At 39.3% G+C, this 25,731-nt stretch overlaps 2 protein-coding genes across 5 annotated transcripts in view; one reads left to right on the top strand and one right to left on the bottom strand.

Moving 5' to 3' along the window:
* Positions 1–611: 611 nt before the first annotated feature.
* LOC141768040 (uncharacterized) lies at positions 612–18,219 on the bottom strand. Of its 2 annotated transcripts, none has more exons than XM_074635924.1 (5): positions 17,919–18,219; positions 11,519–11,773; positions 7,836–8,408; positions 5,170–5,327; positions 612–3,497 (listed from the first exon to the last, which is right to left on the bottom strand). In XM_074635924.1, the coding sequence occupies exons 1-5, from the start codon at positions 17,989–17,991 to the stop codon at positions 3,453–3,455; spliced, it is 1,104 nt and encodes a 367-aa protein (XP_074492025.1). In that variant the 5' UTR covers positions 17,992–18,219; the 3' UTR covers positions 612–3,452. The 2 variants fall into 2 exon arrangements, with proteins under 2 accessions (XP_074492025.1, XP_074492026.1); XM_074635925.1 differs by having other exon boundaries at positions 11,519–11,740; positions 17,919–18,218.
* A 7,145-nt stretch (positions 18,220–25,364) lies between these two features.
* The window catches only part of LOC141768038 (importin-13-like), a 40,647-nt gene continuing 40,280 nt past the window's right edge, over positions 25,365–25,731 (top strand). Inside the window, exon 1 of one of the 3 annotated variants that reach the window (XM_074635922.1) lies at positions 25,365–25,519. Coding sequence is in view for 1 of the 3 variants with exons in the window: in XM_074635920.1 (XP_074492021.1) it covers positions 25,523–25,543 (21 nt within the window). In the remaining 2 variants the exon portion in view is untranslated. Of the gene's footprint in view, positions 25,544–25,731 lie in introns of all 3 variants that reach the window. The other 2 variants (XR_012593982.1, XM_074635920.1) reach the window with 2 other exon arrangements.

The raw sequence follows: 25,731 nt of genomic DNA, 5'->3' as shown, positions 1-25,731 counted from the left end.
TGGGTAAAATGTTTATAATCAAAGCTCCATCAAGGACTAATCTGAACCTATGTTTTCTAAAAAAAAAATACATTGCAATCCAATTTCTTTTGGAAAAAATAAATGCTACAAACAACCTCAAAGTAGCACAACATGAAATGGGAACAAAATGTTGCTCTAGTGAAGTGTAAATATGCTCTACCTGTCATATGTACAGTATATTTCAGTTTTTAAATATATCAGTACTTTCAACCTTATTATTTGAGTTACTGAAGGGATCCTATTAATTTAATTTTGTCTCTTGTTATTTTATTTTATTATTTATTGTTATTTTATCTTTTATTATTTATTTATCAGGGCTGTCAAAGTTAACACAACAATAACGCATTAATGCAAATTAACGTAGAAACATGGCGGCCGGCTCTCTGAAGACGACCCGCTCCACATGTAAATGTAAACGGCTCGTTCTAAGATAACGAAAACACAATGATTCTTAATTTCAGGTGATTATACACTAAAGAAAACATACTTATTAATATTATATTCCATTTCTGCCAATAGATCCCCCTAAATGCCACACACTGGACCTTTTAAAAAAGAAAATAATAATAATTGAGATCTGAAATGCAGAGGACGGTTTCAAAATACCTTTAATCATTAAAACACCAACAGTCCATAATCCACATCTGCATGGCAGCAAAGCCTCATTATGCATTCAGGATACTTACAGACAATTTTTTAACACTAATGTCAGAAATCTCAATTGTATAATTTAGAACTAGATATACAGACGGGTGACAAAAGGAAAAAACAAGGGTTCGAGGGTATGTGAGGGAATATCTTTAGGTGTTCATCCCTCCAGTAGAGACGTGTATATTTTATGAGCATTGTAGCCCAACGCCTTACGAAGACATTTTATGTTGATTTTTCCTTTAAAGGGGACATATTATGCTCATTTACAGGTTTGCACTTGTATTTGGGGTTTAAACTAAAACATGTTTACATGCTTTCATTTTCAATAAACACATTATTTTTCTCATGTCTGTCTGAATATACCTGTACTAACCCAAACGCTGTGTTTTAGTGCCTGTCTCTCTAAGCCACCCTCCTGAAAAAACCCAGTCTGCTCTGATTGGCTTGCAAGAAAAACATTGTGCACCTTTGCAAAGGTAGTTCTCAAGCTGTGAGCGGTATATTCTAATGCAGTGGTTCCCAACCTGGGGTCCTGGCCCCAAAGGTCACAGAGGGGGTGCATCAGGATTTTGTCTGCTCTGATGTTGTCAAAATTAGATTTGCACATGTACAACTAAAATCATACTAACACACTTACTGAATAATTTCTACAAATTTTTTTTTTTTTACAACTTAGTAGGCCACATTGTGTTTAACTTTTTCTGCACAGTCGCAGATAAAGATCAGGCTCCACTAATATTATTAGTATTACTTTTGTGTTGAATGTATGGTTTGATGCGATGCAGCAGCTCCTCAAAACAGGGAGCGGGCATACAGAAGAAGCTGAAGTGCATTTCCTCATCGATTTCACGCATCGACCTCACAACACGGTTCAATTCCTCATCGAGAGATCTCTGTGCATGTAAAGGACGAACAGACCATCTCCTCCGGCGTCGCCTTCGTCGATTTAATAGCCTCAGCAAGTATGAGCTCCAGTGCAGTGCGTGTAGCCGTGTTGGATAATGATGTTTTTTATCCAACTAAATAATCTGTTTCAATCCATATTTTTTGGCGTTTAGCCTTTCAAAAACAACATTTTCACTGCTCTCCCGCCCGCCGCATGCAGAGAGAGGCACTGACGAGTTATATTCATTAAAGAAAGTTTATTTTTCTTAGATACGAGATAAGATAATGGGTTGGGAACCACTGTTCTAATGAGGCTGCACGTGACATAGGAAGGGGAACCGAATCTGAATGGCTTGTTGAATCACATGTTTTCTGATCTAGGCAGCCCACAAAGAACAGTTTGTTCAGGGTTGGTAGGCACTCTGTTTGTGCACAAGCACTGAAAAAAATAGTTTTTTCATGATCTGTCCCCTTTATTTTGTCACACATCTGTAGTTATTCATGGCACAAGATTTGAATAGTGAACTCAAGTATTCGCTCCAACTGATTTCTATCGACGTGGGTTGTTCCGTCTTCCTGTACGTGTCTCATTTCCACTCACATTTTCCTGCACATTTGCCGAGCACATACAGTATTATCAATGGAATATTTGTGAACTTGCCTTGCTTACACTTGTCCGTGTAACAATATGTGACTGGTGAACGCTAAAGCAGCAACTAAGATGAAGACTTTCATAAAGTTGTCTTTGCATGATGCAATCATCAGTAGTATTTACAACGCACAGGACAATGCCAACATTGTGTGGAAAAAGGCCACTGGGCCAATTTCTGTCTGCAACTGTCATCGTATGAATGAGCGCCTCATGGTGAACACGCTCAAGGCTACGTGTTCAAACACAGGCAAGTCGGAGCAGCTACCCGGACCGGAGTGTGTGTGTGCGTGCGTTTAAATGGGAATCAAACAAAGCACTGGGAATGACTGGTAAATCTGGAAGTTAGTTGGTTTGAATATAAATATACAATAAAGAGCTGTTCCTATACTGTGTAAGGCACTCTCTCCTGGACACAAGGTTCCAGGAAAGAAACAAAACAAAAAAACACACACAAATATCAAAATCAGGCCAAAAGGCAGCAGGACCTTCAACACAGAAACCGAAAATAAAAAGAGAAAACACTTAAATATCCCATCATGCCTTCAAAAATCCACACAGACACACCTTTAACAGACTCATACGCCTACAAACAAACACACACTCTGCTATGCCTGCACTTACAAGCAATTTTCCTCACACACACAAACATATTTGTCCATTTTTTCCCACTCCTGAAAAAGTAAAGTGCAACTTTTTTTTTAACACTATAATCAGGCCATTTGTTACGTTCATTTCTTTCCTCTCAGCCAGACTTTTTTCGGCCAGACTTTCTAACACTAACAGGGAAATTAAACCAGTGCCCTCAGCTAAGAGTCTGGCAGGACAGGCTGAATCTGTGTCCAGGTTTGACTAGACAACCAATGATGTTGCCTCCTGATTTATACCTACCCTTTTCAACGCTAGGGAAATCAAATTATATTATACAACTCCCACACCCCAAAACATGGGCTGAAAAATATTAAACATACAGTATTCAACAGAGGCGTGGGTCTAATTTGTATTACAGGCACTAAAATAGACCAAAAGGACCCCAACATGGGCGATATCTTCATTGTCCATTGCAGCTTCAATCACGTCTTTTCCTGCGTGTAAGCTATCTAGATAAGTTTGCTCACACCTACCCAGGATTCTCTGTGTTTGGTGCAGATTAAGGAAGAAAAGGCCGGGTTCGACAGCCGCTGCAGCATGAGCCTGGATTCAAGGGAGAGTATTTGGGTGCCAAAGTGTTTCAGTCGTGCCTCCATCAGTAGCTGTACATGGACAGGGGTGTGTCCTCCATCATATCGTCCTACACAGATGGAAAATGGAATAATATACATATTACATGCCAACATGTATGTTTACACAGTCTACGTAGTCACAAGTGCTCAATTTTTAGTAAAGATTTTGTGGTACCACTTTCTAATAAATCACCTTTTATAAAGGTTTATAAGTTGTAATTGATGGTTAATTAATCATCTTGAATGTTTTATAGATCAGCTTAGCCAGATGAACAACTTTGTGAAAAATCTCCATGGCTGGTGATTCATTAATAGTCAAGTTAACAAAGGAAAAGTTGGACATTTTGGGAAATACTCATTAACTTTCTTGTCAAGAGTTGGATGAGAAGATTGATAAACTGCTACAGCCAGTAACTGGTTGGCTTAGCTAAGCATAAAGACTTGAAACAGGGGGAAACAGATAGCCTGGCTCTGTCCGAAGGTAACAAAATCAGCCTACCAGTAAATCTAAAGCTCTTTAAAAAGCATCTTATATCTTGTCTGTTTAATCAAAGTGTAAAAACATTGGGGTCTTTACAGGTGGTTATGTGCCAGACCACTTTTCTTGGCCGGGCACAGTAACATCCTGGAGTAATGCAACGAGTGGTGACTCCAGGCTAGTTGCTCTTTTTGTGCTAAGCTAAACTAACCAGTGTCCGATTTTTTTTACCGCAACTTGGTAAAAAAATCTTAAAAATGAATAGGAATTTTAATTCAAGTTTAAACCCTTTTAATGCAGCAGCAAATTGGTCGAAACTTAAACAGGAATTAAAATTCCAGTGTATAATATATATAGTATATACATATGGAATTGAATTGAACAGATCGGCCCCTCTGTCACTGATACCCGATCCTGCTATTTGAGTCAGTATCGGTCTGATAGCCGATCCAGTATCAGTGCATTCCTACTGTAGACATTTGTGTGAAATTGTCATAATTAACATACGAATTCTTGAGTTATGGCCAAAAAACAAGTTTTGTGAGGTCAAAATGACCTTGTACTTTGACCACCAAAGTCTAATCAGTTCATCCTTGAGTCCAAGTGGATGTTTGTGCCAAGTTTTAATAAATTCCCCCCAGGAGTTCCTGCGAAATCGCATTCACAAGAATGGGACAGACGGACAGGACAACCCGAAAACGTAACGCCTTCCGGCCACGGCTGTCACCGGCACGGAGGCATAAAAATGAATGAACATATTTGTCCATTATACATAATATGTCTGCACTTTTTTTTTCAAGATTATCTTTTTTAGGGCTTTTGTTGCCTTTATTAGTGCAGCTGTAAATGCACGCTCTACCGGGTGAGCCAGAGTTCCCCCAGAGTCTGCACTTTTAAAGATGAATAAGTTGTTAATGAATGCATTTTGTTCCTGATGCTCTGCTGCTGTTTTCCAGAAGGTCAGAGGTTAAATGTTCATTGGAGCGGTCGCCGGTCTTCCTGATTAATTAAAGAGGTAAACAGACAAAAGGAAGGATCCTACTGGAGGAGGATTAACCCCAACTTTGAAACCAAGAAGTTGTTGTGTTCTTGATCTATAATTAACCATTAAGAAAGCAACTAGGTACAACTTATATATAACAGCACTGGTAAGTCGTAACAGTATATCTCACATCTGTGCTCAACAACATCTGACAGACTGAATATTTCCCGCGGAGACCGCTGCAGTGAAAGTGTTGCCTGGATGTCATGGACGTGCTCACCATAGGGAGGTCCTGCAGCCGGCGGAACTCTGGTCGGTTGTCTCTCCGGCGCAGTTTGAGGAAGAGGAGCAGAGTGATGATGACCGCAGTGATGATGAAGGCTGACACCAGGCCAGCCAGGAGGGGGTCTAAAGTGGGCGCGTCATGGACCATCGTCACTGGAAAAAAAAATAAACCACAGGAGACACTTGAGCAGGGCACGTTCCTCCTTGAACGAGTAAACAAGCTGGCGATGCACCGTTAGAGACGGAGTTGACTTAACATGGTGCAAACAGAACTTCAGCTTCTTAAACGCTTGTTTAAAGCTGCGACTGGAACTAAATATAGACTCGACTGCAGCACGTTGAGCTCGATTGTTCATCACGTAGCTCAGGACAGAAATGTCAAACACAGGATGGTTATGTTAAGCTTTCCTGTACTCGAGCAAGTGACTTTATTTATAGGGCAAAAATGTTACGATTTATTTTTAGAATTACAATGAAGCCGTTTATATTGTATGAGTATGTTTTAGTTGTCTCCAAGGTTGCTGGTTAATCTCCCACATCACCACGCTTGACCTTTGTATTTTATATATCTCTGTGCAGGAAGACTTAGTGTCTGCAGTGTATTCCTGAATATGGACGTTGCTATGGAAGACTATTTTGTAAACTTAGCTGTTTTTTTTTTTTTTAATATATCCTCTGGTTGAATGAAACAACAACCACAGAGCAGTGAATGCTCTCTGTTCCTCTGGCGAATGGAAAGAGGCGAGATGCCAAGCATGGCCTAATAAAACCACGCAGAGAAGCAGAGAGAAACTTTATATTTTAACTTTATCCAGGCAGGCTGGTCAACTTGAGAAGGAGATTTCCTTCCTTTTTTGCGATGACATCGCGATCAAAGTCCTCTCAAGGTAGAGTAGAGATAGTTAGCAGACAGACGGACGAGGGGGGAGAGAGACAGAAAAAGAAAGAAAACAGAGCATTCTTGAGGCCTCCAGTCCCATGACTGCCGCTGTCTCTTTCCCCAAACAGAGCCATAATTGTGGAGTGCTTGGTGGTGACGGTGCTTGTAGAAGATGTAGACGGGGGGGGTGATGTGTGGTGTGTGTTTGTGTGTGTAGAGGCGAGGACTGGCTTGTGCTGGAAAACAAAGAACAGCGGCGCCTTTGTTGTTCACTCTCTGTCAATATCCACACCATAGATAGATGATATGTGACGTGTTCTAATGACTATCTCATTCCAGGATGGAGCCATATGGCGGCAATCTTACCTGGTTACAGTTTGGCTTCGTCCAAAAACACATACTATGCACTGCATACTCAATATATCGTTCAACATGTTTTTGTGTGAATAAACAGTAGTATGTGTCTTTTTTGCACTAAGCAGTAATTTACGTCGTCACTTCCTGAGAGCCTTGTTGCCGGTTGGAGGCGCGTAACCATGGTAACCCAACCTCATGTGACCAAAACGATGGTTTGTGAGAATCAAAGTCTGAATTCATTTCAAATACATATCACACCCAGCAAAGTGAAATCTTATACCTACAGTTAAATTGAAGCGTTATTGGCGTTACAGAGCTGTCCGCCAACATTGTACTGTCTTTCCTACTGTATTGCATTGTGGGATATTTATACCACCGTAGTGTCCGGCATCGCATACTGTAATATATCACCCCAAATAGTATGCAATTTGCATACTATTGGTTTCATACTAAGGACATGCAAAAAATATCTCACATACTGTTTTAGTGTACTAAATAGCATGTTGGTATTAAATTTTCTCACGCAATCTTTTAAACTTGCTGTAATTGGAACCTATGGTGATGTTGTATTTTGTTGTAATCCTTGTATTTTTCTACCAATACTGTTTTTTATCCTACGTTATGAGTGTAAGACAACTGTGTTTGTCTAAAATGAACCAAAAAAAAATAAGATTTTGGTAGAATTTTGATTATTATAGCTCCAAGAGAACAAATCGTGCTTCCAATCATGAAGATAATCTCATAATTGTGCATTTATAATGCAGAAAATTATATTATTTTTTCAATTTTGCCTGACTTTAGAACTGCCTTTAGTATTCTGAGTGTCCAATATTCTACATTAAGCAATGTCTTTTATGTAGAAATCCTAAATAGATTCAGTATTATAGTCTATAGGCAGGCAATTACAATCAGTCACTTCCTGTTTTGCTGTTTTTTGGCATTGAATCAGCTGCTTAGCGGTCAAATGTTAGGGTAATATTAATAACTTTGTTATAATATTAACGTTACTAAATGTTACTAAACGTTACCTTTGAGCTAAGTTAGCGTAGCCAACATTATAACAACGTCTGGTTATCTAACAGATCAATGCTGTTGAGCTAACAATCAGCAATAACTTTGACTTAGCTTGGTAGCTAACAGTAAAGTTAGAGAATTCACTAACTTTTAGTAGTTTTAGTTGACCCATACGTAAAAAATAAAACACTACTCTATACTGATGTGTGGAAAGTGATGCCAGCCTCCCTAGTCTCTTTGGTCCTTTTGGTGAAGCAGTTAGTTGTTGAACAGCTGATAACCAGTCGCTGTCCTTTAGGTGGGGATTGTAACCAGGTAACATGGCGGACGATTATCCAATTAGTTATGACGTAATATCTACTTTTTTATATCTATGATCCACACCAACACAGAAGATATCGTGGACTTACTGTCATCCCCAACGTTGAGCTGGGAGGGGGTGTCAACGTGGAGTTTGGCGGTGGAGCTGCTCGGCGGGTTGATGGTGGTCATCAGGTGGGCTTTGCTGGAGGAATTTGTAGTGCTTTGTGGAGATGAGAGCGTCGTCGACTCAGGATTGGGGGGCTGTTGAGAGGAGCTGGTGCTGGATGTTGAACTGGACTGGGCGATGATGATGGTATTAGTAGTAGTGGTGGTAATAGTGGTAGTAGATTCGGGCGTTGTTGGCTCAGGTGTTGGGACAGAAGTGGATGAGTGTGTTTCGTTGTGAGCGGGTGACTTTGGTGGCGTAACGGTGTCAGGAGGTGCAGCATGATGTGGCGTGCTTGTGGGTGGCGTGGTGATCGTTGTGTCAGTGGTGGTGTGATCTGAGTGTATGGGGTAGGTGATGGGGGTGGTGGTGGTGGAGGGGATGGTGGTGGTAGGGGGGGCGTGAGAGGTGGGGGCGTGGCTCCCAGATGGAGGAACTGAAGGCTGTGACTGATTTGAAGGGTTTCCACTGTTTTCAGGAACGGCAGGCTCCGAGGGGGGGGCGGTGGTGGTAGCTGAACAAAGAGAAAGAAACAACATTATTAGAATTACCGTCTCGCGGTTGTTTGCCTCCGTCAACCAGTCAAGTTGCAGTTTGCATCCAAAATGTCATCACTTCAACATTTTATCCTGTTATTTGCGTATAAATACTTGAGTTATGGCCAAAAACATGTTTTGTGGGGTCACAGTGACCTTGACCTTTGACCTTTGACCACCAAATTCTAATCAGTCCACCCTTGAGTCCAAGTTGAAGTTTGAGATATCGTGTTCACAAGAATGGGATTTACGTACGGTAAGTTTACGATATTCCTCTCTGAGATTTCTGCCTCCACTCCAATACGATGGAGGTAAAGAGAATTTAGTTTGTGGTGCTCAGACCATTGAAAGATTCACTGGAACTTCTTTCTACCTGAGAAATAGTCCACTCTAGTGTTGCTAAAAATATCAAAGTATATGTATGTATGTATATACAGTAAATATATGGGGATGGGTGGGCACAATATTTGTTGTATATGTACACTTAAAAAATAAAATGGAAACACTCTTTTAAGCATATGTTTCTCACCACATCATGCTACGAACATGCACATCCCTTGAACATGTACAGTGTCAATGACTCCAAATAAAAAAAAGGAAACAAATAGATACACCCCAAAAAAAAAGAGTTGCAGTTAAATGGTCGGCAAAAATGTTAAGTGATGAAAATGATTTGTAATTAAAGAGTTAAAACTTGAAAAAAAAAAGTATCGATATTGAATTTTTTTAACTGTTTCAATACTAATTTTCCGCAGTGTTGCTACAGGGCTGATTGGCATATGACAGATGAATAGATCTGTGACATACAGTATAATGACAGTCTACCGTAGCTCTGTACGCTACCCTCCAAAAATGGCGTTGCCCCAGAATGCTCCGTGATTCCCGTTCCCTACTGGGTGGAGGCAGAAAACTAAAAGTCTAATATCTCAACCTTAAAGTTGAGAACATGCAACAACAGTACTCTAACATGAACTGCTTTTTCAAAAAAGTGCCTAAAAATGTGTCTTGTGTGAATATGTATGTGAGTCTAATGTGTGAACCAGCGGTGTGTTTTTGTGAGAGAGAGGAGATGCGTGTGTGTGCCTGTGGGGGGGGGGGGGGGGGGGGTGTTTCACTTCTACCTTTCACACCCCGTTGTGAAAAGTCACACAGCATTTAATCACTTCCCTCCTCTCCTCAACACCAACCACCTTGTCTCTCAGTATATTTCACTTTCTGTGAGCTCTCCCAACAGATTATAGGCTATATCTTCTTAATTCGACTCTTTTTAGTTTCTTCTTACACCATCTGAGACGGTCTTTCCTTCTCTGTGCTCCAGGTTTTTTTTCAAAAGCAGGCTGAGCTGACTGTCAACACGTTAACCCAGTCGCTCACTCTGTGGCCCACTTCTGGACGTGGAAAACAGAGATAAGGACTTTGTTAAATATAGCTCCTAAACGCTGAGCCACCTGCTGCTGCTGCTACAGTGTGACAAACTGTGAGAGGTGGCAGTAACACAAATTAATCAATAAAAATGAAGGTGATGAAAATGGATGTGAATTGAAACATGAAGAAATAAATTATCAAGTGATTTGATGAAAACAGAGCCATGTTTCATCATTTTCACCATCTTACATTCATCATGCACAACACAAAATTGCCATTTTGTCATTTAAGGAAAGTGGCCTCAAGGGTGGAAGTAACAAACAATTAACTGAAGAAAAGGGAAGTGATGAAAATGTCTGTGAATTGAAAACAATGAATTGAATTGAATTTTATTTGAAACAGTGTTGATCTGATAATCAATTGTTGACCATCATTCACAATACCCAGCTGACTTTTATCGTTTACAGCATACAATCTTTGTTACTATTGCCTGAAAAATGAAAAATGAATGAATCAGTCAGTGGGCGTGATTTTTGATTGACGTTTTGGGCAGAAGTAACCAAAATTGTAAGCTGTAAACAATAAATGTCAGCTGGGTGTTGTGAATGATGGTTGATTGTCAGATCAACACTGTTTCAAATAAAATCTCAATCAAGTTTATCAGATTAACAATTTATCACTCTATTTTTCAATTCACATACATTTTCATCAGTTCCCTTTTCTTCAATTATTTTTTGTTACTTCCACCCTTGAGGCTACTTTCCTTAAATTATAAATGGCCATTTTGTGTTGTGAATGATGAATGAGGAATGTAAGACGGGGAAAATGATGGACCATGGCTCTGTTTTCATCATATCACGACTTTTTTAGTCAAATCGGCTTTAAATATATCTTGACTTGATAATGTATACGACAGAAAAGTACTTTAGTTACTCTTTTTAGAATATCTCCGGAACGCTGCGGTGTAGAGACTAACTTTAACTTAAATGCTGCTTCATCATCACCGGGATCGATTGTATTCCTTTCAACAGTTTGTATTCCAGCTTGGAACAACAGTGTTTTTTCAGAGACTTCATAAAAGTAATAAATCCAACAATGAAAGTCTTCTGTGAGCTAACTTTTTGTAGAAAAATTGACAGAAAAACGCCAGGATGTCTCTGTGAAAAATATAAATATCTTTGGATGTGTGTTGGTTAGAATGATAATTATTTTTCCCCTGATTCCCGAGACTTGGGAGAACATTTTTCAAAAGGTTAAAACCTTGTTCCTTATTGTTCTCTGTGTGGTTTGAATACATTTCTGTGAGATTTAATTTCTGTTTTATTTTTTTGCTTGTCTTTATGTTCATTTTAATAATTTATACATTCATGTGACATCACTGCAGCCTACATATTCTGATAGCCAAGTTTGTACTGAAAAAAAATATGTAACTGTCATGATTGTGCAATACAGTGTTGAGATTCTAGAGTCATTTTTATAAGAGGAGACCAGGCGGACCAAAAATAGCAAAAAATGTCTTAGACCCCAGAGGGTTAATCATTTCATTTTTGTTACTTCCACCCCTCATAAAAAACCTCCCTACTGGCAAACCTACTACATCAGATCATCTTTGTGTTTGCCACAGAGTTGACTAGTCAAGTGACTCATTCAGTCTTCCATCAGTCTGTCGTTGTGTTTTCTTATAGTGAATAACAGCATTAAGAACACGGAGTTGCATAGTTACCATTATCGTTCTTTGGTTCGGGTGTCACAGGGATGGTTTCCTCTTCTTCAGCTGTGCTGGTACTCAAAGTGCTGGTTCTTCCTGAACTTGTGTTTGTGTCAGAGCCGTTCAGTGACGGTGCAGTAGTAACAGGAGCGATGGGGTCCAGACTAGAACCAGGCAGAGTCGGAGCCTCAGGAGCCGCCTCACCACCAGGAGCCGCCTCACCAACAGGAGTACTTTCTGAAGCAGAGGAGGCAGCAGGGTGTTCATCATCTGATGAGGAGAGTCACATGTGGATAATGGTCAGTCTCTGGTCATCATGTCCTCTCTGAGTCATTAACAGCTCATTATTCCAGGCAAACAGTGTGCACACTGCAAAGCCATCTGAATCAATTTAGTCAGCACAGGCCGCTGTTTATCCAAACAATAATTCGTAAAAATGGAAATTGTAACACATATATTATTCATCCAGGGAAAGTTACTGCTGCACTGCTTTCGACAAAGCACTGTATAGAGTTACATCAGTACATCCGGAGTCTTCTATCGATCAGTGAGCAGCTTCACTGAAGGAAACAGGAGTTTGTCTTGCTAAAGTGTTGGACAAAGAGATAATGTGTCATATTTACTTTGCAAATCCTGATTTTCTTTTGCATCAGGAGCTAAATGCGGTGACCATTTTGGTTCACGACCTTTTAAAGTGAGTAGTGGCCCCTTGAGTTGTGAGCATGTTTTTAGAGACCTGAAAACTATCCAGAGCTTCCTCATGAAAAAACATAATTTGTGTTGCAAAAATATGCTTATTTCCTATCTTGTTAATCATGTCATAACTCCTCATATATCTTAAAGACTCCAAACCGACATCAAAGAACTAACGGCGACGAAGGCCGACTGCTGCGTTGCCTCACATCTCCTTTTGTCTTTGCCAAAAAGTTGCACTTGAACACACCTTAAAGACTACAGCCGACAGCCAGTTAGCACGTACGTGTGTGTGAGATGAAATAGCTCTTTATACCAACAGGTGGCGGTTCATGGGAAAGTATATAAATACCACAACATTACAAGGACATTCCGCGTGTCATGAGAACACATTTTTGCGTGTCATTTTTACGCCACGCAACAAAACTACTGAGATAGATTTAGGAAAAACAAAATGGTTGGGCTTAAAATGACTGCAATGTGTTTACATTGCAGTCAATACAGACTACATGGCGTACAAAGGACACGCCAAAAGCAAGAACTGCGTTCTTATTGCACGCGAAATTACTTGCGATTACCCTGTCATTCACATGCCATTTAGTGCGACCCGGCTGGTCGACTAGTGCCAATGGTCCGGGACGCATTGCAAAAAACTGGACCGACCGACGCTCACCGACAGCCCAACCATTGGCTGACACCAATGTGTCAGGCCGTTAAGACCTTTTGGGGCACCTGACCCCCAGGTAGGGAACCACTGAATGGATACTGAGAATTGCAATGAAGCACAACATAGTCACATTACTGTAAACTAGGGCTGTCCTCGACCAAAGAAAGTCTTAGCGGACTAACACTCATACAATTTTGTTGACTAATCGATTAGTTGATTTAATCGACAGATCTGTCAAACTGAGTTTCTTGACAAAGAATCACACAAAAGCACCACTTTAAATCTTGTGTTTACCAGAGATGTGCTCATTAATTTCTTGGAAATAATCATTCAGCACGAAAATAGAATAAAAAATGACTAATCAACCAAAGAAATCTTAGTTCACTAAGACCAAAACAACCGATTATTCGACTAATTCAACTAAGAGGGGGCAGCTCTACTGTAAAACATCATTTCAGAGCACAAAACAAACACTTTTACTCTGCATGACATCTACTGCAGTCCTCGTGTGACGTGAGGAACCTTTGGTCTTTGACGTAATATCCCTTTAATCCCTCTCTCGCTCTCTCCTCCCTCTTGATCTCTTTACTGTCTAAGTCTCCATTTCTGTTTCTACCTGCTTCCCTTTGATGAAGACCAGAGCACTGTACTGTAATGTCATTACCGCTCAGTAACACACTGCCATGATGCCTTTCATTACCTCCATAATCACTCACTCAGCTCATCAGCACACATACAGAGAGAGATAGAGAGAGAGAGAGAGAGAGAGAGACCTGTTTGAACTCTAAATGATACAAAAACAGACCCACTCATAAATAGACGGAGGTGCTGCTCGGCTGTATAATACTGGCCTTGTTCCCTCACTTTAGCTCCATTAGAGCTGCGCAGGTCAAATGCTGGAGTAGTATGTTGTACGTATGTGTGTCTGTGTGTGTGTGCAGAGTGGATTCATAAAGAGAAGCACTGTTTCCTCTGTTGCACACTCCTCTCTCCAGATATTACAGGGTCCTACCAATGCAGCATATGCGTACCTGGGGGAAGTACAGCCAACAGTTTCTCTGCGAGCAGATGTCTGCGCTCGACGCTGGACGTGCCTATCAGTAATACCTTCTGTGTGAAACCCGTCTAACTGCTACCGTAAAATCCCCTAAGCCTCGGTTTCACACTGCACATGATTGAAAAAGCTGGAGACAGCTCCGTGCACGCTCTCCGTGGCCTTTTCATCTGGACTTATTTCAGGTGTTTACTGCCAACCGTTGTGTGACCTCTCACGCTGCATGTCATGCTTCTCGCCTCTCAAATTCCTTTCCAGTCCTATTCTGTCTTATTATGCTGCATGTGAGAGACCTAAATTCACTATGTTAGTTAGTTATGTTATTTTCTGTCATGCAGCCCACGTGGACTTCTATAAGACACCAAAGGACTGTACATGTGTTAGAAAGGAACATAAATAATAACAGATAACATTACAAACAAAGAACTCATTTATTTTAGAATCATCCAACCAGAAGAACTTATCAGAAATAAAGGGCATATTACTTAAAGAAGTAGTCTTTAAATTCATGAACAGATTATTGAACTGACTGGGCTCAGGTCCCGGGGCCCAACAGGTTACAGTAGGAGGCCCCTGGGCCAGAGCCTCTGTTTGAAGTTACTGCTAACATTTCTTGTTGGAAAGTCACAAAGTGACACAAAAAAAACAAAAAGAGACAGGATACAACAACAAAGAGGCGCAAAACATCTTCAAAGAGACGCAAAACAACCACAAAGAGACCGGATACTGAAACAAAGCGATGGAAAACGACCAAAAAGAGACAGAATATGATGACAAAGAGACGCAAAACTACCAAAAAAGGACAGAATACGACCACAAAGATGCAAAATGGCTAAAAAGAGATGGAATATGACGACAAAGAGATGCAAAATGACCAAAAATATTTGTCTTTGAATGTGTGGCTCTTGTTCTTATGTAGGAGGGGTTGGGGCTCTTTACATGTCTGTACCCAGGGGCCCACTATCTCATAATCTGTGCATTTTTAAATTGTTATATAACAAATGATGAAACATGAGATGGACTTCATCTTCAGAAATAACAGACGAAATGAGACAATAAATAACTTTTATGAGTTTTAAATTTGAACTTTTTCCACTTTTAGATGTATCATACAGTATTTTTATTATTGCATATCATAACCGGGATTTTTCTATTTAGATGTTTGTATATTATTTTCATATTTTGTGCATTAAAGACTGTGTTACGTTTGTTTTATCTAGGCTACTGAACATCTCACACTTAACTACAGTTAGATAACTTTTAGAGAGAAAATGTGAAAATGTTAGAAAGACGGCCGGTGAAGTTAAGAGTGAAACAAAAAAAGGCTTTTGAAACCGTATAATAATAATAATGTCAGAACAGAGAAAGATTGGATATTTTTAAATGTTCTTCAGAGGGATTTTGTTTTATCATCAGAAATTGAAGGTTTGTTTTACCGTTAACAGAAACGAGAGAATGTATTTGTATATGTATTTGACTACAAGTCAGTAGTTGTCTCTGACTAACATCCTGGTTTTGATTCCATCTCTATATATGCAAATACAGCCCCATGCAATCAACGTACTTTATAAAGTCTGGTAGCTCTGCTTTAAAATCAGTTCATAAAGCCTCCACGCTGCACTACAGAGGAAGCCAATTAGCATGAAGCCAGTAAAATGACAGTGTGCTGCTGCACATAGTTAGAGGTGTCATTTATCACAATGTACTATCCTGCTCATTTACAGCCAATAAACGTCCTCCGGTGGAGGCGAGCTGGTTTCTATTCATCTGGACTTCAACTGGAGGAGCTGATGGGACAGTTCTGCCCAATAAAATCTGTTCAAATGTCAATAGTCTCATTTTGCTTTTATGTGCGAGGCACTGATGGAGAGAAAGAGAGAGGAGGAGGAGGAGGAGAGAACGTGTTTAGAAGCAGGAGAGGAAGCGGAAGGTGGGTAAGAGTGCAGGATGTGTGAGAGGAGTGTAAATGTAATGCAAGCAGAATGAGGAAGAAGCAGAGAGGAGAGGAGATGAGAGGGGGAGGGAGGAAGTGATGTGACAGATAAAGTGTGAGGCTGTTAAAACAAATAGCAGAGGCTCAAAAGAAAAAAAACTAAATTAAATGAGGCTGTGATATGAAAGCAGTATGAAACATATTGACTGGAGGAGGAGAGAGTTTGTCTACTTCATCTCAAAGAGGGTTGAAAGAAGAAAACACACACAAGAGGAACAAATTCACACCCAGCCGTCTCTTTATGGTGTAACAACTTCAGACTGTGAAATCACTTCACTTCTGAGATCTCGGTTCAAAAACACCACAGGTGCCCGCAGCGGTGGAGGAAGTACTCACGTATCAGTACCACAGTGTAGAAATACTCTGTTACAAGTAAAACGTCCTGCAGTCAAAATGTACTGTAGGTCTAGGGTGCTGGATTACAGCCCCACTATCTCATGAGTTACGGGTTCAAATCCACCACTACCATTTGACAATATAAGCTTGGGGCGGCAGTAGCTCAGTCCGTAGGAACTTGGCTTGGGAACCGGAGGGTCGCCAGTTCAAGTGGACCAAGTAGTGCTGTCCGCTGTGGACTGGTAGCTGGGTCTCCTGGGCATTGCCGGGGTGCCCTTGAGCAAGGCACTTGACTACCAAAAAAAGACTGAATATGACCACAGAGACTCAAAACGGCTTAAAAAGAGACACTAAACTACCAAACAAAGACAGGATACGACCACAGAGACACAAAACGACTAAAAAGAGACATAAAATGACTAAAAAGAGACCCAATACTACGAATCAAAGGCCGGATACGACCACAGAGATGCAAAACGACTAAAAAGAGACAGGATACGATGACAAAGAAACGCAAAATGTCTAGAAAGAGACCCAATACTACCAAACAAAGGCAGAATACGACCACAGAGACGCAGAATGACTAAAAAGAGATAGAACATGACGACAAAGAGACGCAAAACATCTACAAAGACACGCAAAATTACCAAAAAGAGACGCTTAAGACCCAAAACGAACACAAACTGCTCCCCCGACACTATACAGTAGCTGCCCACTGCTCCCAATACTGGGATGGGTTAAATGGAGTAAATTTCACTGTTTTGTGTTGTGTTTGTACAATGTACTGTGTGATGATAAAACCTGATTTACATTTACATTTGACATCAAAATATACTTAAAGTGCCAAAAGTAAAAGTACTCATTATGCAGAGTGGTCCATTTCAGAATAATACATTTTATATAACTGGATTATAATTATTAATGCATTAATGTGACTTTAATGTTGCAGCTGGTAAAGGTGGAGCTCATTTCAACAAATTGACATACTTCCGGTAATCTATAATAATACATCATCATTATTTTTTGTCAATTATATTTTGTATACTAACCTGAATCTGCAAAATAACTAAAGCTATCAGTTAAATGTAGTGGAGTAAAAAGTACAATATTTCCTTCTGCAATGTAGTGGAGTAGAAGTATAAAGTAGCATCAAATAAAAATACTCAACTAAAGTACAAGTACCTCAAATTGTAAATGTAAAGTAAATGCAAATCAACTTTTAATGTCACACATTGTACACAGCACAGTGAAATTTAGCTTCGGTCAGTGCCCTGCTCAAGGGCACCTTGGCAGTGCCCAGGAGTGCCCAACAAAATGATATACTTTCGGTAATCTATAATAATACATCATCATTAATTTGTCAATTATATTTTGTATACTAACCTGAATCTGCAAAATATCAGATAAATGTAGTGGAGTAAACAGTACAGTATTTCCCTCTGCCATGTAGTGGAGTAGACGTATAAAGTAACATCAAATATAAATACTCAAGTAAAGTACAAGTACCTCAAAATTATACTTAAGTACAGTACTTGAGTAAATGTAATGTAGGCAGGTGAGATTAGTGTGTGTATGTGTGTGTGTGTGTGTGTGTGTGGTACAGTAAACCAGTATGACTGGAAACCATAAACGAAACCAAAGTCAATGGAAGAAAGAAGCCAATGAAACCCACCAGGTCCAGTAGTAGATCCCAGGTTAACCAGCAGCAGAGCAACAAGAGCAATCCACAGTTTGGTCTCCATCATCTCTGTCCTCTCTGTCCTACACTGAGAGAAGAAGAACAGGACTCTGCTTTCTGTCTCTTTCACCGTCCGATCTGAGAGTTTAAGGGAGCAGTTTATAATCCAAGCAGGCAGGAAGGCAGGAAGGCAGCAGCTACTGTACAACAAGCCTCCGCAGACAGACAGACAGACAGACAGCAGCTCTGCTCTGCCAGTGTGTGCGTGGCTGGAGGGACTGAAGGAGGAGTGAGAGTGAGTCTCTCTCTCTCTCTCTCTCTCTCTCTCTCTCTCTCTCTCTCTCTCTGCCACGTGTTCTCTGTTCAAAATAGTCAGTGGGTTTGACTCTGTGCCGTGATGGTTATTCAGTAGGAAGCCTGACACCTACAGTACCCACACGGAGCATGCATGTGCTGATGACACAACAGTTTTTTACAACAAAAAAAACACTAAAAAAAACAAAGTATTAAATCAAGAACTCATCAAGATAAGTGATTGTTTTAACTGTAACAATTTATCTCTCAATATTAAGAACAGAATGTTGTGTTCTCTCTGGTTCTCTGCCAGGTAATGATTATCAGTCTTTAACCTCTTAAGCCCTATAGGGTGCTGGAAGGTGTGGTTCACCTAGACCAGGGGTCAGCAACCTTTACTATCAAAAGAGACATTTTAGGCAAAGAAAAAAAAATCTGTCTAGAGCCGCAAAACATTTGAGCATTGTGATGAAGGTAACACAGTTTATAGCCTTAGTATATAGTATATAGGTCTAATGCAGTGAGGGCCAAAGAGCAAATGTACGACGGAGTATTAGGGTCACATTTAGGGAAAAACAATCTGAGATATCCAGAATAAAATCATAATTTTACGGGGGAAAAAAGTCGTACTATTATGAGAATAAAGTCATAACTTTATGAGAAAAAAAGTCGTAATATTACGAGAATAAAGTCATAACTTTACGAGGAAAAAAAAGAAAATAACACGTAAAATTACTTTATAATATTATGACTTTATTCTCGAAATCTCAGATTTTTTTTTTCCTGAATGTGGCCCTAATACTCCGTCGTACTGTCTTACTATAGACCTACAACAATGATAAATAAAAATGAAAATGTAAATAAAAAAATAGTTATTTATTTCCATTTTTTTAATTTACAGGGAGCCACTGGAGAGGGGCTAAAGCGCCGCATGTGGCTCCGGAGCCGCAGGTTGCAGACCTCTGACCTAGACAGACATACCCAAAATAAATCAAGAATAGCTCCACAACTACCAGGTCTATATGCATGATCTTGATCTCTATGGATAGGTAAGACCTCAGATAATTCATCCCCAGTGTTAGTAACATTGTGACTGTTACTATGTCTGAGTAAATTGTGATGAACCAAAGGAAAAATACACATTTTTATCCTCGCCTAAAATGTTTTCTAGATTAGACCGTGGATAACGCCTTTGGTCATGACCTTTACCCTGTGCATCATCACATTCTACCATTGTGCAACAGTATAAAATCAATAAAAAACAACTACATTGTGAAATGTAAATAAGAAAACAATGTAAATAAAATAACAAAAAAGAATCCAAAGTCAAGGATGTACATTTAATATAAAAATGGTAAAAAATATTATAAAGCAAAAATAAAATTTCTCGTGCGTTGATTTTGTTACTGAAATATTAAAATCATTGCCAAACAAACATTTTTGTACAAAATACACTTGGAGTGTTGTTTTAAATTTGTATTTATTTATTTATTTTTTCCCTCACATAAAAAATATTGCTTTTGGATTTACATATTATGTTTATGTTATGGCATGTGTTGTTGTGTTATTCATTGACATTGTATGACGCATAATGCATTGTATAATTATTTTGTATCCTGGAGAACAAAATACATGTATGGTTTAATTGAGCCAATAAATAAAAGGTTTTAAAAATATATTGAATTTAAATTTATTTCTAATATATTAAGCATTTTATAAGCATCAGAAACATAGTGAAAATTTTATTTTGTGTATATATATTTTGTATATTTATATTATTATTTTTTATATATATTTTGTATATTTATTTGTTTATACAAAATACAATAAAACAAGTACTCAAAACGTTTTGGGTTTTATTAGCCTCTTATTTAATACATCATATATTTATTATTAGTAGGCTATATTGTGATATTTGTATTATATAAGGGCCTGCGATGGCTCCTTAAGTTGATTAAATTATATTTTTTCTGAATCAATATGTTGTGTGTTTGTAGGCTAGATAATAAAGGCTATATGAAGAAATAAATCAGTAAATAAAACCAAGTGCAGGCTACATCCAGGACAGCATGTAGTGTTTAGGAATTTTTTGGTCAACAATTGAATAATGCAAATATTCTGTTAGGTATTTGACTTGATCCGGAAGCTTAAACTGTTTATCACCTTCAGGTTTTGTTGCATGACTGGCTCTTTCTGCAGGACGTTTAACTGAAGTGTGATGTCTGAGTTGGGCCACATGGAGGCGCTGTGGCTCTACAGCTGGTTCTCCTCCTGTGGAAAAAACATGCATTTAGTTGGGGAAAGGGTGTAGCTACAGTAGCCTATATATACATATATATATATATATATATATACCTCAAAATGTTCTTAGTTAGAAGTGAAATATCTTTGGAAGATCAGGGGCTTTTTCTGATTTTTTTCACGTTACCTGATGGTTGCTATAAAGTAAAGATCTTCAAATGAATATAAAGTTAAGCTAGGAGCCTGTTTTGGAAGTGCAAAGCAGAATATTCATCTTTACATAAAGCAGATTATGGAGCTTTGCATCATTCTTTGTGGCACCTGCGTGAAGCATAGAAAGGATTTAACACTGCTGTCCTCCTGTTTTAATTGAACATCTGTTGTTTATATACATCACATTATATGTTTTCGCCATTTGCCACTTTCCAGTAGAGTTCTACATTTAATGTTGCTGTACATGAGTGAACTGGAAGGTGTGATGAATGGTCAGATGTGAGAAGGGTCTGGCTTTTATTTGTAGACATCTCATGCCTACAGTACAATGCTAGTAACATATTTATCTCCACTTTTATAATACACCAAATCTCTGGAAAGCATCCCACATAGCTACAGAATAAGATTGACATTTTTCTGTATGGGTTTTATTGTTTCATTCAACATCCCATCAGGATATTACGGTTTTGATGGTAGTTTTGTTTTCAATTCAGTGATGCCGATGGGGTAATCAATACTAGGTTGCCTTTTTGTTATTGTTTGTATATGTGACATCATTTTTAATATGTTTTTGCTGACATTGTCATTGTCTAGCGATGTGATCATGGAGATAACTACATACAGAAGGAGCTGGAATTTATACTTCCAGCTATATTATTAGTATTTATCAGTTAATTGTATGTTAGTACCGTATTTATTGCATAGATGGGAAAAGTGTGAATATAGCCTACACGTATTCCCCATATATTTGCTATATATGTGAAAAAAAACTGCTTAAAATGAAAGAAAATAGGCAAAAAACGGTCTTGTGAAATTACTTTGAAAATTAAAAAGAATATATATTTGCATTAGGGCTGTCAAAGTTTCATGTCATACTATCTTGTCGTGAAGGAGGATAAACAACGCTCAAAACTTAAGCTACATTTTGGTGAGGAAAAAGTGTCATGGCCATTTTCAAAGGGGTCCCTTGACCTCTGACCTCAAGATATGTGAATGATGATGGGTTCTATGGGTACCCACGAGTCTCCCCTTTACAGACATGCCCACTTTATGATAATCACATGCAGTTTGGGGCAAGTCATAGTGAAGTCAGCACACTGACACACTGACAGCTGTTGTTGCCTGTTGGGCTGCAGTTTGCCATGTTATGATTTGAGCATATTTTTTATGCTAAATGCAGTACCTATCATTTGTCATTGTTTTGTGTTGTTAACTGATTTCCAATAATAAATATATACATACATTTGCATAAAGCAGCATTTTTGCCCACTCCCATGTTGATAACAGTATTAAATACTTGACAAATCTCCCTTTAAGGTACATTTTAAACAGATAAAAAATTTGCAATTCATTTTGCGATTAATTGCAATTAACTATGGACAATCATGCGATTAATCGTGGATAAATATTTTAATCAAGTGACAGTTAATTTGCATGTATGGATGTTATACTGATCTCCTGCTCCATGTTGGTTTACATGTCAACCAGCAACAGTGAACACAACAGCTGTGAGCTCACACAGTCTGTTTATTGTATATTGCAGCATCACTGATGCATGTGTTAAATATAAATCAGCGTGTTACTGCTGCTGTTGATGAACACACCTGTTCGGGTTTTTGAGTTTCACTGTGTCACTTGTCTTTAGTAAACTTGGTCTGTAGTTGATTCGTCACTGATTTCGTCACTGGTCCTTCCCACTCTGTGACCTGTGTTTTACATGCAGCTGCTGGTTAAAGAGTTAATACTGAAAATACAGAGAAATACTTACAGTATATTATTAGGCCTTTATTAACGGTATATTAGTGTATTATTATATACGTATTATTATACCACAAGCCAGAGCTTGCACTATTTTATGTCTTTGAGTCTCATTTTGCTTTTATTTGTGTGATTTTCTTTTTTTTTCTTTTTACCTGAGACCCAAGATTTTCATTGCTAATAACTACTTGCTGTAATTGTGGTGCATATGACGAATAAACAAATTTGAAACTTGAACATTCTGCAAGTATATTTGTAACATATTTCAAAGTGTAACAGAGTATATCGAAGGAGTATGCTATTAATCTAATATAAATATATGAGTTGTCTATTAGTAGTACATTTCAAATATGCTCAAAGTGCAATTGTAATGCTATCGTAGTACTCATAAAATGTACTTTAATTTCACTGCAAGTACATGTATGTATGCATGTATGAAATGCATATGCAGTAGTATGTTTGTAGTGTACCAAAGTGTACTTAAAATAGTCCCATTTTGGTACAGTAAAGTACACTTGTGCTTTTGTACTACTTATTTAAGTATACTAATTATTAGTCTGTGTGCTAGTACACTTGTAGTACAGACACAGACCTTTTTCCCTGTTTTGTTGTTGTTGTTGTTGTTGTTTGAGGCTTCCACCTACCAGTACAACAACCCAGTGTCTGACTGAATATTTTGCCATTGATTCCTTCTGTAGGAGTGAGGTATCCACCTATGAACAGCTTATGGTGTCTATTTTTGCATGTTTTTAATCATCCTGGATATTTTCAAGTAAGTGAGATGCATATGAAGGCTTTATTTATGGGGTACGTGACTAACAAACATGTATTTTCTGCTAAAAAACTGATAACAACATGTGAGACACAATATAAATATGCTCATTAAAGCTGGCATCATCTTTGCATGTTTTGAATCATCCTGGATATTTGCAGGTAGGTGAGACGCATTTGAAGGGTTTATTTATGAGGTATGTGACTAACAAACATTTTTTTTTTGCAAAAAAATTGGTAACAACATGTGAGACACAATATAAATATGCTCATTAAAGCTGGCATCATCTTCATATTGTAAGGATGACATTTAATTGGATTGAGGGGGAAACGCCGCATTCAAATGTTGTTCATATATGAGAATGCCAAGGAGCTTTTGGCCGCAAAAAAAATGACAAAATGAGCAGATGTTTGGCTAAATAACCGAAGACTTAAATGCATAACTAAAAATAATACCTACATTCTGTTAATTTTTCAGGTTTTGTATATTCTCCACGTTTAATATTATGGGCACTTTAGAAATCGCTGTTGTTGTTTTTTTTACCGTGTCATTGACCAGTTAACGCTGTGATTCCCATATTTCCCACAGCGCCTGAATGTAGCAGTGATGGGAATTTAGGCTCTTTTTAGTGAGCCAGATCATTTGGCTCAGCTCACCAAGAAGAGCCGGCTCTTTCGGCTCACAAACGGCTCTTCGTTTTCACCACTTCTGCCTTTTATAATTCAGCCTTCAGTGCACGGAGTGCCCGTGGCGCGGAGAAAATGTCCTATCATTCTGCCTTGAATTAATTAAAAAAAAAAAAAAAAAAAACGTCTCCAAACTGGAAACAGTATGGAGGCTCGTTTGGAAACTTTCTTCTCTTATTTCACGAAAATAGTTCACCGAAATGTGTTTCTGAAAACATTTGAGGCCAGAAATAAGCCACGCAGTTGCTGAATCGTTCTTTATTATGGATCGACAACGTTTATTTTAAGAGATTCTCTGGAGTTTCGAGAGGCGGCGAGTCGCGTCGGACGCCCTTGATCTTCATAAAGTAGACTAGCCCTCAACTTTATGCAAATGAGGAGCGGGCGTCGTGACGCTCCGTTTCTCGAATCGCACCGCCACGCAACCAGAATGCATTGCACGGCTGCTTACATAGACAATGACTGGGAAGCGTGGAAATGGTGGAGCCTGTGGACACGTTCAATCAGTGCATGGAGTGCCTTGAATTAAAATGACTATTTGTAACTTTCAGAAATCCTTGTTAACAGCGACACCTGTGGTCGTTAAGTCAACGAAAGTGAGCGTCAGGGTCGCGCTTGGTTCGCTCTAAATAGACATGAACGAGCATCGCTCAAAACAGTGAGGCGACACACGTCAGCTAAAACCACAATATCACTCTATATTTCCCCAGCTTGTCAGTAATGTTAGCTGACCAGACGAAGGTCTCTCCATGAATCAATGCTGATCCTAGTGTTGGCTTTTCCTGCTTCAGCGTCGGTGCCGGAGCTCTGAAGCGGGAAGAGAAACGTTATCGCCTCCCGACTACGCCCGCAGGGAGACATCGGAATTTTTGTCAGAGACGATAACGTTTCTCGCTGCGGAGCCCCGTCACTTCACAAGACACGGAAAACCTCTGTTGGTCTGGAAGAGCTGCAGCATTTATTTCTGCACAAACGTCCACTGTACATTCACTAGATATTCTCAGAGCTACTAATTCTTCTGTAGTGTGTAGTGAGCGCGCATGAACGTGAGGTGGACGAGAACGAGCGTGGTGTGTGAGTGAAGGCAGGCAGGCAGCGGAGCAGAGACTCCGGCCCTGGAGACTAAAGCTACGGTCTCCCCTGTGTCTTCTGGCCGTGGTCGGGGGGCTGGAGCAGGAAGAGTTGACACTGTTTAGCAAGACGGGCTTCACTAGATATAACTTTGCGGTTTTGGTGCTTCCGTGTAGTTTGTGTTGGAGTCTTGTCTGAACATTGGACACTGACATTTATACGTGTAAGAAATTACAAACTAGTCCCTTTAACAAGTATAAAATTATTGACATCTTTCCACAATTCACATGTATATTTACAGGATCAGAATAAATGAGAGCAAGTTTCAGGACGTGATTCGCAGAAGGAAAAGAGCCGGCTCTTTGAACCGGCTCTTTGGACCGGCTCGTTCGTCACCTCCCCATCACTAGTGACGGAGCAGAGCGGCAGTAGAGCGACACAGAGCTGCTGCCAGCATCATCGTCTCATAACCGTCGCAGAAAGGACAGAAAGGTGTGATAAACATCGGCTCTCTAGCTCTAGACGGCCTGGAAGCAAAACACGGACACGGCAGTGTTTTGGTAATGCTGTCACACTCGGAAAATGTTAGTATATCTGTCTCGCTTGGCTGCAAATTGCGTCAATTTACGTGCAAAATGCTACGTTAGCTAGTTAGCATAGCCGTTAGCATAGCCGTTGCTATAGCATTTTCCCATAGAGTGTGTGTTAGCATCAGCTAGCTAATGTTAGCTTGCCGGTTGCTTCTCGTGTCATCATTTATATCTGAATGTAG

This window comes from Sebastes fasciatus, chromosome 5 (assembly GCF_043250625.1).
Source record: "Sebastes fasciatus isolate fSebFas1 chromosome 5, fSebFas1.pri, whole genome shotgun sequence".
Lineage (NCBI taxonomy): Eukaryota > Metazoa > Chordata > Actinopteri > Perciformes > Sebastidae > Sebastes > Sebastes fasciatus.
The sequence above is the reverse complement of the archived record's forward strand: the minus strand, read 5'-3'. Positions and strand labels throughout refer to the sequence as shown.

Bases quoted from the DNA above. Each gene is read 5' to 3' on its own strand.
- LOC141768040 (XM_074635924.1), bottom strand. From the start codon at position 17,991: ATGATGGAGACCAAACTGTGGATTGCTCTTGTTGCTCTGCTGCTGGTT. The intron at 11,774-17,918 runs GTGGGTTTCATT...TCTCCTCATCAG, and splicing joins GGGATCTACTACTGGACCTG to ATGATGAACACCCTGCTGCC. The intron at 8,409-11,518 runs GTAACTATGCAA...CTCTTTGTTCAG, and splicing joins CGAACCAAAGAACGATAATG to CTACCACCACCGCCCCCCCC.